The sequence below is a fragment of the Homarus americanus genome, unplaced genomic scaffold, assembly GCF_018991925.1.
Source record: "Homarus americanus isolate GMGI-L3 unplaced genomic scaffold, GMGI_Hamer_2.0 scaffold23598, whole genome shotgun sequence".
NCBI lineage: Eukaryota > Metazoa > Arthropoda > Malacostraca > Decapoda > Nephropidae > Homarus > Homarus americanus.
In genome coordinates, this window is record NW_024731054.1 from 2,172,040 (window position 1) to 2,190,740 (window position 18,701).

Below are 18,701 nucleotides of genomic sequence, written 5' to 3' on the forward strand. Positions count from 1 at the left end.
GAGCACCCCTCCCATAAGCAGAAATGCGGGAACAATAGACTGGCCCTATCAATCGCGTAGTTCCTTCCACTAGTCTCGTGGGCTGGCAGATGCAGCTCTAAGCGTGCAATTTAGGTCTGAATCGCTGTACCCAGTGTTTATTAAAATGGACATCCCATTCCTATTACCGATAATAACCTGCATAGAAAGACTGCGACGGGGGTGAGATTGTAAATGATGCTATTTGCGTCAAAAGACCACGAGGGGTTGAGATTTCCAATCATGACCAGGATTACCAGAGAGTAAGTTACAAGTGATATGTGCACTGCAGTTCAAAACAATTATGGTACTGTAGTGGTATTAGTACAGTACTGAAGCCACGAATAAATCTACAGAATTAATAAATGTGTAATAATTCTGATAATTCAGCCAATTATCAGTCAATATTATTTACTGATAATGATCCTGTTGATATTAATAAAAGTAATACCAATGGTAATGACAATAATAGTAATGATACAGATGATAATGCCATTAGTACTATACAATTTATTTTCCGATTTTTTTCAAAGATTATTATAGGTTTAATAAGGTGTATCTACAGGAGCATGGATGATCTTGTAATGGAGAAGGGAGGCAATCCTGTCCGCAGCCTGGTCATCACAACATGGCGTTCGGGGTCCACTTTTATTGGTAAATAAACACAAATGTTAGAATTCAGATTCTTAAAATTCCATACTGTATGGTACAGATTATTGAGTTTTCCTCATAACTGGATATTCAGTACAGTATATGAATGTATACAATTGCCCCAAAAAGTATCTTTATGGAGGGGTCCAATAAATTTCAAAATGAACATTGCAATTCCTGTTGTCTCGGTAGGGTTGTCAAAATCCTTTGTCTGTTGTCATATTGTCTCTCACAATATTGTAAAGATACTTCTTCGAACAACTACCTAAGCGGCTGATCTAAGCTAAAATATAAGAACATTCAAAATTACAGCAAAATTTCACTAAAACTTTCGTTTAGTTAGATACATTCACTTGGCATTACACGGTAGTTTGAAGAAAAAATTTACATAGAAGTTTCTGGGTAATGAGGACTATCTTCTTTTTAATTTTAGCAAGACAATACTGAACTCATTTTAGTGTGTGCAGATGTGAGAATTAATGCTATGTTGAGGCTTTGTAGGATGACTACAGTAATATCTCCGTTAACAGGAATTGAAATTTTCTCGGAAAATTGTTCTCAAAGGCGTATTTTTCTGGAAAATCCCGGCTTTGGAAATGATTTTCCAAGTGGCACATTTTATGGAAAATTATGAGAAAATTTTCCCAGTACCCAGAAAATTCCGGGGATGGGGGGAGTCTTTTTCCAGGTTTGAGTGATGAAAATCAGGCACATTTTCTGGAAATTCCGAGAAAATTTTTCCGTTACCCGGAAAATTCCGGGAATGAAGGATTTTTTCTGGCTTTGAGATAGTCGTTTCGTTTCCTGGAAATCTCTCATTCCCAGACATGCTCTGCACCAAAACAGTAGTTCTGGCTAACGGAGATATCACTACACATATTGAGAGACTGTTGCAATAAGATAAGAAGGTGATTGATGCAGGTAAAGAGATGGTGGTGAAGGGGGGTGGTGGTGATAGGCTCTGTGTAGAGATAAACTAGATAGATACCTGGGTCTTTGTCTGGCAAGAGGTTCGTACATCATAGTAGAACATATGTATTAGAGCTGGAAGACTGAATGAAGGGAGGTTGCATTTGGTCTTGATTTGATCACCCAGAACTGTAGCAGGAAAAGGTTAAGAAGTGATTTAGATGCACAGAATTGAAAGGGAAAGATGGAAGTGCAAGGCAACAGACTCACAAGTTTCTTTTTTACTTTAAAACTGTGCTAGTGTGACTTCTTCTGTCCATCTATAGTATAAATGTTAATAGGTGATTTTTCTATCATACAAGAAGAAATTTTCAAAAGTTATATCACTGTCGGTGAGTGGGGAGTAGAAAACTAAGAAGCCAAGTAATGGAGAAAGAACCTACTGTATCTTACAACACAGTAGTTAATACAGTATCACTTATATTTCCAGTCACCTAGATTAATGTTTGCCTGCAGGTGAGGTACTGCAGACCCACCCTGCCACCTACTACCACTATGAACCACTTCTGGACTTTGGCATCACCCAAGTGCGATATGGGAAGGTTGCAGAGCTGGCAGTCCACAATTTGCGAAATCTTCTCACTTGCAACTACACTGACATGGGTAAGTTGGAGTAGTGAAGAACAATATGTGCGGCTGTCTGGTGTAGTTATCAAAAATTGTCATTATATTCTACTGTACTTTTGCTATAACCTCAATTTATCTAACCCTTGCATTAAAAAAGTATCATAATTTATTATTTGTCCTCCAAGAGCTCCATAAATCATGTATTTTTGTTCATGAGACTTTTGTGAGACATCCCTACTGTACAGTATTTTCCTAACTGAATACATTCTTAGTAACAAGTTTACCATAAGAAATATTCAGTTTTATTACTTATGGGTATGATTAGTCCTTGCTTTAATACAATATTCACAGTACAGCACAGTAAAACAATTTTAATAATACTGTGGTAGTGCAAAGATCTGTAGGTTAAAAATTCTGAGAAACTTGTAAGTGGTGATAGATGAACTCAAAAACAAGTAAACTACCGTAACAGGTAATTGATGAACATTTGCCACGGTTTATTTAGCTAGAAACAGTGTAAGTTATTACCTTATTTGCCAGTAATACTGTACAGTGTATTTTTATCTTATCTTCTTCCCAGAGAACTACCTGAATTATGGGCCAGAACACCCATATCTGTTCATGCACAACAAACCACTGTGGAATTACTGCGCCTCGTTTCCAAATCTGTGCTGGAAGCCTGATTTCCTGACACCGTTCTGCAGACTTTTTCCATTCCAGTCCCTCAAGACAGTCAGACTCCGACTTAATCTCACAAAGGAGTTTCTTGAGGATAAAACGTGAGTTCTAGATTCACTTATTAGACAAATTTTGCGTTTAATTGCTAATTTAAGCTATGGAAGATGTTTGTTATTGCTTTAAAAAGACAAAGGATGTGAGGAACCTAGCTGGAGACAATGGATAAGAGGCATATAAATATTAATACTAAGTTATATTGATGAGGGCAGAACACCTCAGTAAGCCTCTAATGGTAAATGAAAGACATAATTTTTCACTCACAAACTATGTTGTTGTGAACAGTTCATTTCATGTATGTTACAGTGGTAAAGGGGGTTAACTGTAATTATACCATACTTTCTTATAATGGTTTCTAACTAAAGTATACTGTACTGTATTTTATGAATACAGTTCTTATTATAGGAGAAGTTTCTCGGTATAGAATGCACTTTTAATGTTAAGTTCACCTATCTAAAAATTCATCTTATATTATGTGGAGTGTATCAAGGGTAATAGAACACCTAAAAAAAGTGGGGAATAATTGCAGTGAGTGGTGCAAGAGAAGGGCAAAAGGCAAGAGAAAAAAACAGTGACAATACCCACACAATCTTGCTCATATCTTCAATTTGCATACAGTATTATATAATACTCCAAGTAAATCATTAGTATCCATAATAAGTATACTGTAGTACTGTGCTGTAATAGGTTCCTCATCTTATCTCTGCAGCCAGTGTTTGGAGGAGTATTTGATGTTCACATGTCGATTTTTATGCACTAATAAAATACAACTTCCAGATCATTAAAAGACATTACCTACATCAACAGTTTTGATATTTTTGATTAGGAAACATTATAATGTACAGTAATTTCTTGAACTAGATTTATTATAGCTTAACAGTCATCCAAAGTTATGCTGTTCTTAACTATCAAATTATTAGTAGCAGTCAATGAAAAAATCTTCAAGTAACATCTACAAACTGTGACATAATGCATACAATTTTGGTATCACTGATATTATTATAGTTACATACTTATATAAAATGTTGTGTCCCAAGAGCCCTAAGATTTTTCCAAGTTACAAGTGTGTACTTATTCATTATTGTCCAGTAGTAATGACTACAATGAAACCCTTTATCATTGTGTTCATGTGATTTGAGTTATGGTTCTTGTAAATGAAAATTTTGATGCTATCTACGGTATCACCTTCCCACACAGAAACTTCAAAGAGAGGGATTAACTAGCATGGGCAGGTGTTGAAATATTAGTGTAAAACAAGTCAGGAAAGGCTTAAAACAAATATATATACGGTACTTTATAGTATACTCCACATACACTTGTTCATTTTCTCAACTTGCACATGCAGTACAGTATTTCAAAATGAATCCTTAACTCTACAGTAATTCATTTTGGTTCATGTCAATTTATGTCCCATACAAAGTCATCAATTATGCTTTCCATGACATTAATATTGGATGATGATTTAGACTGGGCGTGCAGGTGCTACTGCTGGTGCGTGACCCTCGAGGTACCCTACAGTCCCGCCACCACCGAAAGTGGTGCCCAGGTTACCCTGACTGTGACAACCCTGCCAGGCTTTGTAATGACATGATCAGTGATTACAACACTGCCCATGTTTTCAGGAGAAGATTTCCACATTCTTTCAGGTTTGTGAGACATTGATACTGTATACAGCATATCTAAATATATATCTGTTGTAAGAGTTATGAAAAAGTTTATCCCATCTTTTACTTCAACAAGGAAAGTTGCCTCATTAGTATAGGGTAATGTGGTTTTTAAGAGATTTGAAGATAAGATGAATACTTATCACTATTTTTCCTCATACAGTATTAAAAATGACTGATGAGTAATGCTAGATATGTAAAGCAGTTGGGGTTTACCAGAAAGATATCTTGGGGCCTTGTTTTGGACAATACATCAATGACAGGGAATGAATAACAGCATATACAGTATATATATATATATATATATATATATATATATATATATATATGCACAATGATATACTGTACTGAACAATAGTTTATATAATCCCTCATTTTTTTCTTTCTACAGAGTCATTCGTTATGAAGACCTTTCTTTCCAAGCTTATAACATGACTAAAGAACTGTTTAACTTCTTCCACCTCAACTATCATCCTAATGTGCAAAAGTTCCTGGACACACACACTAAGCAGAAGTATGGAGGGGTTTCTAGTACTTTTCGTGACTCTAAAACGGCTCCAGTCCACTGGCAGCAAGACTTGTCTTGGGAAGAGGTTGAGATAATCCAGAAAGTGTGCCTTAAAGCATTGACAGTGTGGGGTTATGAGATTGCTAAAAATGAAACACATCTTCGGTCATTCATGCCAGTTGGCAAGTTAAAAAATGGCTTGTATTGAGTTATTTAACAAGGAATCAAAAATTTTTTTTGGAATTTTGGTGTACTGACTTTTGAAAATTTGTGAAATGAATGTTAACTTTCAAGCCAAAATGTGATTATCCAATGGGTTGTGATTCATATACAGTACGTACAGTAGTTACTGTGAAAGACTTGTTTCATGTTCATTTATACACATCATTAGTGTGGCAGATTATCATACCATTACAGTACTATCATACTTTCACTGCAACTAAGTCGGCTGATCTTGTAAACTGTTGTTTTCAGTGTTGTGATGCCGCTGGACAGGCAGCACACAGACAAGTCATCTTGTGTGTAGTTTATACATTCATGAAATTCACAGTTCCTTTTGTGTGCCTTTTGCAGTTACATGTGAACCTCAATATTTTGGACTAATCAGAGGGGAAGGGACCCAGAAAAAGTGATTTTCTGAAGGAAAAAAAGAGTGTTTTTCCTCATGCTTATGAAATATATACCTTTTAAACATTGCACTGCTGTGATGAACACTCAGCCCCCTCTTAACTGTATCACCACTTAAGATATTTTTTGCTTTAATATATTTAAACATCACAAACTGGAAAGTAACAGAGAAAACACAAGATCAGTGTACAATAATAGAGAGAGTAAAGTACTGTACAGTAATTGATTTCTCTTAGTTGATTTTTTAGACTACTGGTCTGATCTCTTTTGAATGTCCCCTGAGACCAAAATGAAAGCTAAACAGAGGTGACTACTCTGTGTTAAGACTCATAGATGTCCTGGGGTGGCTCAGTGTTAACCTGCAACATTTCTGAGACCTTAATCCAACCCTAACTCTGGTACTGTACTAGTCATTACAGCATGTTACAGATCACCATTAAAAGGAACTTCATTGACAAAATGCAAATAGAACTTTGCTTTCATACTCAAAGTGTGCTATCTTAAGTAAATGTCTAATCGCTGGGAATTTTCTGAGATATCCCAAACACAGTGCTATTCCCATTAGCCAGAACAAATGGTGCAGAACACTTCTGGGAATGAGAGATTTCCGGGTAATGAGACGACTCTCTTAAAGCCGGAAAAAATCCCTCATCCCCGGAATTTTCCGGGTAACGGAAAAATATTTTTATAAGTTCCAGAAATTGCCCCTTACATCATCTCTCAAACCCGGAAAAAACTCCCCCATCCCCGGAATTTTCCGGGTATCGGGAAAATTTTCTCGTTATTATCCGGAAAATGTGCCCCTCAAAAATGTTTCCCAAAGCCGGAATTTTCCGGAAAATTACAGCTTTGGGAAAAATTTTCTAAGAAAATTTAAATTCCGACTCGGAGAGTTCCTGGTTTGAGGGATTCCGGCTAATGGAGATATTACTGTATTTCTGAGTGGACCAAGTGACCACTCGCTTGTCATGAGGTGATCTTTATCTTGAAAAATTTATTTTTTTTTGGAAAATACGGAATATATTAAAATAATCTCGATATTACAAACCTGAAAGATGGTCCAAAACAGTTCAAATGTAAGGTACACTGAAATGTAAATTAATGTTTAGAGATTTATTATATCTAGGTATTTAAAGACAGAGAAAGTTATGAGCATATGTCCAGACATACCCCTAAAAATTCACGGGGGTTTGGGTCTCAAAATGGCAGAGAATAGCCAAACCTGTGAATATAATTTGATAACCAGGAGGGGGGAGGGGGTACATTTTTACTCGTGTGCAAATAAATGTATATTCCCTTTGTGTTTGCCCTTATGACAATTATTTATTTTACCTGTACAGGTACTGTACAGGTATATGTGTGTAGAAACACACACACACCACATATACAATACAGGTAAAAGAAATTACTGTCTCTAGAATGAATGGCTTCCTGTCCCAGCCGCAAAAATGCCGGCAACTTTAAAACTACACACAGACATTCTTGGGTACATCCAGTGTCATCCATGAATAATCAAGGACCACAAATTAAAAATCCGCAAAATGTCAGGGCATACTGCACTGTACAGTATATATATATATATATATATGTGTGTACTGTATATATATATATATATATATATATATATATATATATATATATATATATATATATATATATATATTTCATGTAAATCCACAATGAAAACGATAAATCTTGATAAATAAATAAATAACCTTTATTGCCTTTATTCAAGATGTCTTGAATAAAGACGAAATAATTTTATATATATATATATATATATATATATATATATATATATATATATATATATATATATATATATATATATTACTGTACAGTATATACATATAACAAAAATGATATGACATAAAAGTTTTGCACGAGACAATGCAATGCTTCTTTTTTTTTTAGCCATTCACTCAACCAATGAGTGGATTACTGCTCAGCCAATCAGCACCCAAGTTTTGAATGTTTCCCACAAATGTGTGTATTCCACTGTGATACTAACTCATGTTGACCCATAATGTCTGGAGAAAGTCTTGCAAGTGATATCACTGGTAATGTGAGCAAGGAGTCAAGTTAAAATATCAGAAGGGATTTAAAAATACACTGTACATATTATAAGGTGTATGGAGGTGGTGAGCGTCAAACTTGGTATTGGTCATAGTTTGGCCTAATCCACCACTTTGTTATCAGTAACCAAGACAAATTTTCACTATTTTATCGGAAAAGACGAAGTGCCCGTTAGGCTTCCTGTAGGAGTAGGACCATGTTAGGAGTGACAGCGGTTAGTGGTCAATCTCACGCAAGCAACAACAGAATGCACGGGTGAGTACATAACTTAGTGTTATTCATGTCCATTACCTTTCAAAATTATTCATTTTATTCATGTGCACAGTACTGTATCATTTTTAGTGTCATTACTAACACCCATGAAGCCGTCACGTATCACTCGTCAGGGTTATGGTGAATACATCGCTAATGGAACCTTGTTTAACTACTTCTTAGGGTGCTCTGTTCTCCAGCAACACATCTACAGCTCTATAGAAGGAATGTCTGTAAGTGGGATGTTGTCTTATAAGGAATTAATTTATAGTTCTCAAATAGTGAAGCTGAGTTAACCAGAGGAAATAAATAAGGCCAGATATTGATGGATCCATATTATTGTTATCAGCTTGGTATTAATTTTATAATATGAATGATTTTTTGACATGACATGATTGTACTATTTGCTATTTTGTCCTCACATGTTGATTGATAAAATATATTTTAAAATCGGACATCAGTGTTTTTAATCCATGTTTTGTCAAGGCTTACACAGTGTTTTTTTTTTTTTTTTTTACTTTAGTGGGCTGTGTTGATATATGATAATTATATTTTTAATTTTGTGGCTTGAAAAAAGATTATGGTAAATACAGTCACCTCCACATTCAAGACAACCAGGTTGTAGAATTTGTAATCTATGACCACTATACAGGACAGTCATAAGGAAAGATTTTGTTTTGCAAATATTATATTGTATATGATTTGTATTACTTGTAGTGCACATCCCAGTACTGTACTCACAATGTTTGTCAGGTGTGAGTATGCAGGTAACTCTGCTTGTTTTGAGCATAGTTATGCTCTTAGTTTTTAAAGTTATTGTATATTCCAGACTGTGCAGTGTAACACCCCTGCTTAAGAAATCTGGAATGATGTCATTAATTACATCTGGCAGCAGGAGTGTTAAAAGTGTCCACAAAGCCATTACCTTGTATGTATAACTGGACTTCTTAAGATGTAATAGTATTCTATCAATAAACAAAAAGGTTAGGAAACAACTTATCACAAATGATGATTATCAGTGTTTGAGGTGGAAGTGGTAGAAAAGGAGTTATTGGAGGAAGACAGAGTGGAAGTTCAGCTGTCTGCCTCACCTCACTGGCATATCAGTTTACACATAAGGTAATGGCTTTACAGGCTCTTTTAGCACTGGTCTCTTTCCAAACATCTTGAACATGGGTGCACTGCACAATCTGGAATATGACAACTTTGACAACTGAGATAGCATAACGGTACTCAAAACAAGCTGAGTTAATTGAATGTTCACATGAAACAGAAAGGACAAGTACTGTACAAGTATGAAATACACTGACTGATGCAGTATCAAATAAGTGGACAAACATAACATATGAAGGAAATTATAAGTTCAGCAAAATTTCAATTCCGAGTTGCGTTTTGTGTTGAAAATTTACACCATTTCCGCATAGTTCAAATTTTGCATGTGCAAAATTATACAACTTGAATATCCATATTGCAGGGGATGACTGTACATGGAAATTATAGCACTGTTACACTTAATTATGCAAAAATTAGGACCCTCCACATCCCAAAACCTGTACAGTAGGGTGCCCACCAAATACACTTCAAAATAAAATCACTTCAGTGTTTTTGCTAATACTTTAAACTCTTTAATTATGAAATATGCTTGTGAGCATCCTGGAATATGTATTTTGCTTCAAACCTTAGGTCAAGCAAGCACCCTGGAATGCATATTATATCACCTCAAGTACAAGTCCTTTAGGTCATGACCCCTCTGACCCTACAGTAAACTTTAACTGTTATTAGCAATTAGGCAAAGCTGGAGTGAGATGGTTGGAAACATAATGGTATATTTGAGACAGGTGACCCCCACTCATTTAGTTTTTCAAGTGATTGGTCAAATATGTGACTTAACCTTCATTGATGATGTTTATCCCAAAACTTCTTTATGGTGTTGACTATTATTGACTGTATAAATGTGGACATAATAAAAACTCAAATTAATATGGGTTTATAAAGAAAAGTGAAAGTTAGTCTCATAAGCGAGATGGGTGATCAGAGGCAGTGCAGATAGGCACACCATGTATTAAACCTCCAGTAATGAAGGAGGCAGTGTGGCTGTCACTGTTCTCAACTGCTTTCTCTTCCCCAGGTGTAGAATTAGGTACAGTACCCATTCACAAACCAACAACTTCTCTTTTCTTTGGACAGTTTTGGTTGCTGCACTCACACACTGACTCATAAGACCTTCATTACATTGTGTCTACTGGGAACTAAGTAGAATAATATATGTACAGAATCTTTATTTACAAACAAATTTAAAAATAAATTCTACTCATACTTTTAAAAAGGGACAGTTGGCTGCCTCAGCTGTACATGTTGTTTACAAAGGGTTACGCATGACCTACACGAGTAAAGATATGAATAAGTCATCTACTGTATATAGACAAGCAAAGATTTCACCCAAGAACATGAAATTAAATTCTTAAACTCTTCCCTTACAATACTTCAGAAAATTAAAAGAAAACAAAAAGTTAATAACACAGTAAAGAGTGACTGCTGTTAGAAGACAAAACTTAGAATAATATATCTCAGGGTTTAAATTATTTACAATCATTCTCATTATTACTGTAATCCTTTGTTTTACATTTTCAACAAAATAAAGTCACACAATTATTAAATGCCTTACTAGAGTCCTCATAATGTGTTACAACATTAAATACCTGTACACAAGTTCAAAATAAGTATGAAAATTAAGCAAGGAGCTCACACATCGGAAAGAGCCATGAAAAATTCACCTACTTCATATCGAGTTTCCAGTTGTTGGCGTCCACTGAGGAATGGAAACACTTCTTTAACTCTACTGAATCTTGCAGTTACTGTTTGAGGGAAAGAAAGTTAGTATGTTAGAGTAAATTGTCTCTGTAAGACTAATTTAACGAATGCGCACTTAATTACAAGTTAACAATTTATTTCTCAATGTATTTCAAGTTATTTTGTTTTCAATCAGTAAAATGGTTTGACAACTTATCGCAAAAATGGGAATGTTGAAGTGTCTGCTTACACAGTCCTGTCAGTACAGTACAGTATTTATTGCTCATTTTTATTTCTTATTTAAATTGGAGATTTTGAACTTGTTACAAATCTTAAGTGTTTTTGTACAAAAATAATGATACCTAATAACTCTCAGGAGCATGTTACATGTTTCTGCAACATTAGGCTACATTTACACAAAACATTAGGTTCCCATTGGATATATTTTTAGTGTATAGGAATTATTTAGGGTTCTCGAATAAAAACATCACTACAGTTTTAGAAGACACATCATAGTGGTAACTTGTGGATCTACTTCACTGGAGGACTTCAGATAATAAGGTAAGAAATAATCAAATTCTTTCTGTTAAAAGGATTATGCTTTCTAAAAACATGTTAAAGATATAAAGTATTTTGTTGTAGTCTCAGTAGTCACCCCCCTTCAATTACAACAATGGTGTAGCACTGATACCAACATCACAACATTTTGACCCCAGACCCTTCATCAAAATTGGCACAAAAACAACTTCCAGTTTGTAATTGAAGGCTAAATTCAACAATGACTACAAGAAACTATTATATTAATATTAACAGGTGTTAAAATGGGTTACTCTATTGATACAGTAGTGTACAGTACCCTCTATAAACCAACACTCTGACAACTTGGGATAGCTTTGACTCGGGGGAATTCTAGATACAGTACTGTACTGTATTATAGTAGTTACTGTATTATAATAATTATTAGTGAACTAGAGTATTTACCTTCATCTTTACAGTCCACTGCAACGCTGTATTTCAATCTGTTATTTCTAGAGTCCCAAACGATGGCCCATAAAACTTTTACTTCATAATCCTCTTTGAGGAAGTATGTCAGCTCCATGGGTTCTAAAGCAAATACGACTTCCAAATTGGGGATGTCCATTTGCAAGGAGCGGGCTGTGTCTTCCCTTTCATCATGGAGCATCTGTACATAGCATGGATAGTAAATACAAGGGAATTTAGATACAAGTAAATACCTGCACAGATTATGCTAGGAATATGAAATTTTAATTACTGTAATGTATACTGTACTGTATTTTATTACTTGTACTTGCACAGTATGGATACATCTGTGATTCATTGAAGCACTCATTCACTTCTAGCCAAATCCTTTTTTGTCTCCTCACTTGATACAGTACTCCCATATTTCAGGTTGGCAAGTGATTAGTGTTTACCTAAGAGAGGTACAACACTGCCTTGCTAACTATGAAGGCTGTTGGAAGTCCTACATATAATGCCCAGTCCCCACTCTGTAAAAGTGAGTTGGATATAGGAAGGGAATCCAGCTGTAATTTTTTTTTTCAGATGCCTGATGGCAACCCTCACAAGTGGGGTTAACGGCTAACAGTGGGCACGATCACATATTGAAACTCCTCTACCTATCATAATTTATTTTAACATTTTATAACCTAGCCCCCTGCACTTACCAATACTGTACAGTACTAATACTTACAGTATACTATCTACTCTTTCTTTATTGTTTATATCATATTGCATAGGTTAGCTGTCATTACCTGAGGGCAGCTCTTCATGCTGCAATAGTACAATATCACTTACTTTTAAGTAATAAAGATCACTTGTAAATTGCCGAACAATTGTTGGTTGATGAGCCCTTTCTGGGACCATCATTTTCTTGACAACATCACTAACCGAACTAACACGTAAGTCTGTAACTTCTTTTATGACACCACCAGGATTTTCTACCTGAAAAAAAATGGAAGAGGTACAGTACAGTACTTCCTTATATTCATGAGAACTTCAAATAAAGTAAAAGCTTTTACAAGCATGTTCCATTTGTTTGTTATGTTAAGAAAAATAAGTTTCAAAACAATGTTTCATTATTATTGATGGTACAGGTAGCAACTATTTGACCTAAAGTTAGAAAATAAATTATGCACATTAAGAAAAATATGTATCTGACTTTTATGTAATATTAGGAAATTACTTTTGAAATAATTTTCTGATTTTTTAGATTATTTGTTTGAGGTGAATGCATGTTATAGATTACATTTTATAAAACACAAAGTATAGTACTGTACCGGGTATGTACAGTCAGCCAAAGATCCAGCGACCCCACCCTAGGTCTCGTACTGGCAATTTTACCTGGCAATACTTGGTAAAGTAAGGCTGTATGTACCGGTAATGGTGATTGTGATTGGTGGATCTATTTTTGGTTGTATCACTGTAGGATAAATATTAAACAATCCAAAGGTAGAATTTTTTTAATAAAAACTATTCATCATTATTTTAGGTCATGAGAAGTTTCCATATGTTCATATATTAGCTTAAATAATGAAAAAAAAAAAGGATCTGAGAAACTTGTGGCAGTCCTCATTGTAGTTGAGTTGCCAATTCATTAATATAATTTCTTCATTATTTAAGCAAATATACGAACATATGGAAACTTCTTATTATCTTACATAGCAATGAATAGTTTATTATTAAAAAATTCTACCTTTGGACTGATTTATATTTATCCTAACAGTGATAGTCAAAAATAGATCCACTAATCACAATCATCATTACACACAGCCTTACTATTCCAAGTATTGCCAGGCAAAATTGCCAGTACGAAACCCATGGTGGGGCCGCTGGATCTTTGGCTGACTGTAGATGTGGAGAAAAATACTGTACGGTACTTGCAGGCCTGGCTGGGTCAACATACCACCTAGATTTACAGTAACACATCCCAGCATCTTACTGCCAGTCTCGCAAGAGTTCCCTACTTTCAAATGTATTTATAAACTATATTCAATATTGTTTTGGCTTCTCACTGGTTTCGTACAGCGATTATGCAAAAAATTTGAATTCTCCGCCAGAGTTTGAATCTAAACTTCACTAACCCGAATAACTGTTCAAATTCCCCGACAAATTTGTATTCTACAGGTTACATGTATTTGAATGGGGTATAGATGTTAGGATGTCAAATTAGTATGTGTGTGTATAGGGTACGGGGAACATCAATTATGAACTGGGACCTACATATCAATAACAAATGTGTCCTGAACTCACATTATAATTTGCAAAGAAGTTGGCAGAATAGGCAAACTCTTCTCCCACCTTCCCTTCCAGTTTCCACTTCTTAACAACACCAGCCTCATTATCTTTGTTGCTGTTTGACACTTGGATTTGCTCGTCAACTCCGGGGACCTCATCCATGCCGAGGACTCTCTCCACATCGACCTGCACTTCTGACAATTCACTGAGAGAGATTAATTTCTGTGCTGCCAACCGTTTCTTCATTTCCTGTAAGTGTTCTTGACGAAGGAACACATTTCCATTTTTGGGTCCAAGAGTCCTGAAATAATTAAAATATTTACAGGTAAAATATACAATTAACTTTTGTAATATACCAATCATTGCTTAACGAGTACAGTACTGGATATGAAATGCCATCCACACAAACAACATACCATTTATTTCATTGTATAATTTTGTTTAAGTCTATGTATACAAGTATACTGTAGTGACACGGCCACTTTGTCATGATGGAGGCAATCTACATAACAATGGTGCAACAAAAAAAAAATACTGAAAAATATACAGTATCAACATTTTCAGTCACACTCATGTAGTAACTAAGAGGGGTTGATGCCTGGCAGTAAGAGCACCCCTGAACTGGGTTATGTCCGAGTGTGTGCTCATTATCAGATGATCCCACAATGACAGATGAGTCCTACACAACAATACTCCTAAATCTAAGAAGAAGGTAGATTAAAATACTGTATTATTGTTTTCTCAGTATCTTGGCAAAAGATTATCATGCTGGAAAGTCCATTTAAGGTATGTTTAAGATCCATTTCCCAGACTGCATCAAGGATTCAGTTATAATACAGTTTCATTTTGCTACAGTATTTATAAAAAATATAACATGACCTTCAGATGTACTAAAATTTTGATCAAGGATGAGATGCTAGAAAAAAAGAGTAACATGTTAGTGCGGTCTTTATATTATACTTATGATACAGAATTTCTATTTACACTTTAATCACAAAATATTACAGCTGATGATCAACTCCATTTCATTATACTAGAGGCATACATAATATGTAAATTAAATAGACTTTTTTGCCTGCTGGTCCATAAGATTACTGTATCTGTGAAAAAATCACGAAGTACAGTACAGTACTATATATACTGTACAGTAATTGTATGAATCTTTAAAAAATATTCCAGAGGACATAACTTTGAGCCTCTCGGTGCAGCTCACATGCAACCCTCCTTTATACCAGCTTGAACATATTTATGTATCAAATATCACATCACTTATATTAGGTAAACATATCACACCTAAAATCCAATTCTTCAGAAGACAATTTAACCTGGTGCTGCAGTGCTTCTCCTTGTAAAAATTTCTTCTTCTTTTCTAATTTTAAGAATTGATCTCTCAAGTTGGCCACTTCTCGTGCGAGACTGCTCTCAAGGCGCCTCATCCATTCCTCCTTTGAGTTATCATCCTTCTCTTTTCTCGGTGGAGCCATCATTATCAATCTGGAAGAGTTAAAACATTATGTGGTAATAGTATAAACACTAGTCAAATATGTAAGCTTACACTCTTTTGCTCTATAAATTTTCTGTATCTATAGATAAGGAGATGGATGCCATATTTGATTAAAAAAAATCAAAATTTTCAATCTCCACTCACATCAACAACACTAGCTATGGATGCTACAGTGCTAAACAATTTACGACAAAAGATTCCGCAAGACTTTGTTTAAATAAATGTAACCTACAGTAGTACTGTTAAAATATGTGACCATACATTTAACCCTTTAAGGAGTACAGTACTATAGTGTTGCACTTAGGAAGTATTTTACTGTATACAGCTGAGAGAAACGCCCACTACCCAATTCTTCAAATACAGGCAGTCCCCGACTTACGACGGGGTTAGGGACCCAATTCCAGGTCGTAAGTCGAAAATCCAAAAATAATACATAGAAAATCTAAAATGGGTGTCTCTTTTTCTTCTCAGCACCACAAAATTCTCACTTTTAAGCTTGCCAGCCATTTTAAAGGGAATTACAAACGAAAATTTTGTCAGTACACAGCGCAATCACTGACGTCGTGACTTGAAAATACGTAATTTGAAAAATTTTTGGTACGACTGGGGCGTTCGTATGTCCGGGTGGTCATAAGTCAAGTAGGTCGTAAGTCGAGGAGTGGCTGTAATACAAAATAAATAAAGTGGCAACCCTATTCTTAACCTTTGGCTACATGATACTTAGGTGAAATGTAATACTGTAGAGGAGAACCATCTCATCTACTGATACTGGTATTATATATCTCACAGAAGCATTATAGGGTTTATCTTTTAAGTACAGAATGTTAATAAGATGAGGAAAAACACAAATCAAAACATAACTCATAAAAATAATGCTAAACTATGCATACAGTATCCAACAAAGGGGTTACCAGTTATTCATCTTTGACAGTGCAATAGATGAAATCAATGAACTAAACCTCTAAACTTAAGTACTGTAGTAAAAATAAAGTGAAGATAGTTTCCTTAATCTTTATTACATTATTTTAGTTCTTTACACTTGAGTGTACTATATATATATATATATATATATATATATATATATATATATATATATATATATATATATATATATATATATATATATATATATATATATATATATATATATATATATATATATATATACAGTATATAAAATAACACTGAAAATTTGTCTTTTAATTCTAATTTTTTTCTGTAATGTAAAATTTGACAATAATTTGTTTGGAGGAACTTGATGGATGACCTTAATACTGTACTCATTGAGTTTAAGAAAATCTGGTCAATTTATAGTATCACACCGGTTTTTATTTCGATATTAAAAATATGTTTTTCCTATGTATTTTGATGAGTTTCGAACGAATTTGATATTCATTTCCACGAGAAAAAACATGTTTTTTAGATACTTCCCACCCAACAATCATAACGGAAAAAGTTGGATTTATTTTTTAGAATACAATAAATAACAAATTATATTACCAACCAACCAAGAAAACCTAATCTAACCTAAACTAACCTAACCCATTGTTCATGCCCCAGATGCTTAAAAAGCGAAGACGGAGGCCTGGAGCGATGTGTGAGCAGGGGGTCAGATCACCTCCGCCACAAGTAAACCAATCATAAATCATGGCGACACTTGTGACTGAGCGAAAGTAATAAGTACATAAGAATGGAGGAAACTGCAGCGGGCCTATTGGTCCATACTGGGCAGTCCCATTAGGCCCGCTGCAGTTTCCTCCATTCTTGAAAAATTAATATCTCGGTTATCCTTAATTTCCGGTGGAAATATCAAAGAAGAAAAAGTCTTAGAATTGTGTAAACATTACAAGATACATATTTTTAATACGGAAATAAAGACAGGAGTGATACTATAAATTTACCGAAAATCTCAACACTTGAATGGAAGTGAAGGATATACTGTATGTTGTAAATACAGGATCACTAAATAATATAATGAATCAGGAGAAACACAAAATGGTTTATAAAATATTTACAAGACAGCACAACGTATGGCACCACCACTGTCCCCTTACTTTGAACTCACAATAACAACAACATAAACACCCAACAGCTGACCAATCACACTCCTTGAGACAACAGCTGACCAATCACACTCCTTGAGACAAACAATTTAAAAGTATCATATATATAAATATTTATGCAACTTGTCAGCCAATGATCAGGGGACCTTAACCTGTTTGTAATGGTGATTGTGTTCGGTTTGGTGGTCCGGTGGATCTATTTTCTGTTATTTCACTATCAGGATAAATAGTAAATAAACCAAATGTAGCATTTTATAATAATACACAATTCATATACGTAGTTCATTCGAAGTTTCCAAATGTTCGTATATTTGCTTAAATAATGAAGACAATCATATTATTGAATTGATTTTATTTCCCATTTTTTTTCCTTTATAAATATATATCATCAATGTTGTGATGCTATGATGGCATTACTTGTTTATATTCACAATCCTTTAAAATCTAGCTGTAAGATGCCATGTGATTGGTGGAATTTATTTAACCCAGCGGTGATTGGTTGATCATCACTTACAAGGTGGCGTGTTCAAAGTTAAAGGAAGTTAAAGGTAAGTGAAGTATTATAATTAACACAAGACCTTATTAATGTTAAGTTCATTATGTGTCAGTGTGTATTTCTGGAGTAGATAGAAGTCATATTAATGGAGTGTTAGTGTGTTAGGTGTACAGTTGGATATCCTCATCTTTCTTCCTTATCCTCGTCATTTTGTTCACTTTTTCCACATGTTCTTATAAATATAGTAAGTATTGTAAAAGAGGCGATTTTTATTAGAACCTAATAGAACCCTGACCTAACCAACCAAAGAAACTACCTAATGACACGTGTTGAAGACAGATTTTTCGGAGGAGTATTTACAGTAAATAATTTAATTTCTTTTCTTTTACTTTACTTTTATCCTCTTCACCACTGATCGGCTCGCTAGCCGCCCGGGTGATCGGTCACGTCTCTGTTACTCACTGTTGGCAAGTACTGGGCATGCACCGGCTCCTGAATGTACCTGAACCCGCTCCAGTGTTGGTCA

At 34.8% G+C, this 18,701-nt stretch overlaps 2 protein-coding genes across 8 annotated transcripts in view; one reads left to right on the forward strand and one right to left on the reverse strand.

The window, feature by feature from the left end:
* The window catches only part of LOC121867493 (carbohydrate sulfotransferase 4-like), a 31,908-nt gene extending 26,503 nt beyond the window's left edge, over window positions 1-5,405 (forward strand). For all 4 annotated transcript variants that reach the window (XM_042367450.1, XM_042367446.1, XM_042367448.1 and 1 more), the window contains 5 exons: window positions 584-672; window positions 2,095-2,241; window positions 2,786-2,984; window positions 4,407-4,586; window positions 4,996-5,405. In XM_042367450.1, coding sequence (XP_042223384.1) covers window positions 584-672; window positions 2,095-2,241; window positions 2,786-2,984; window positions 4,407-4,586; window positions 4,996-5,320 — 940 coding nt within the window. In that variant the 3' untranslated portion in view covers window positions 5,321-5,405. The remainder of the gene's footprint in view (window positions 1-583; window positions 673-2,094; window positions 2,242-2,785; window positions 2,985-4,406; window positions 4,587-4,995) is intronic.
* Window positions 3,793-17,733, reverse strand: LOC121867495. 4 transcript variants are annotated; one of them, XM_042367454.1, is made up of 8 exons: window positions 17,682-17,728; window positions 15,406-15,606; window positions 14,128-14,413; window positions 12,673-12,819; window positions 11,839-12,040; window positions 10,846-10,922; window positions 6,788-6,825; window positions 5,772-5,893 (listed from the first exon to the last, which is right to left on the reverse strand). In XM_042367454.1, exons 1-8 carry the CDS (start codon window positions 17,693-17,695, stop codon window positions 5,887-5,889), a joined length of 972 nt encoding a protein of 323 aa, XP_042223388.1. In that variant the 5' UTR covers window positions 17,696-17,728; the 3' UTR covers window positions 5,772-5,886. The 4 variants fall into 4 exon arrangements, with proteins under 4 accessions (XP_042223385.1, XP_042223386.1, XP_042223388.1 ...); XM_042367451.1 differs by lacking the exon at window positions 6,788-6,825 and having other exon boundaries at window positions 3,793-5,893; window positions 17,682-17,733; XM_042367452.1 differs by lacking the exon at window positions 6,788-6,825 and having other exon boundaries at window positions 3,793-5,893; window positions 17,632-17,698.
* Window positions 17,734-18,701: the final 968 nt, after the last annotated feature.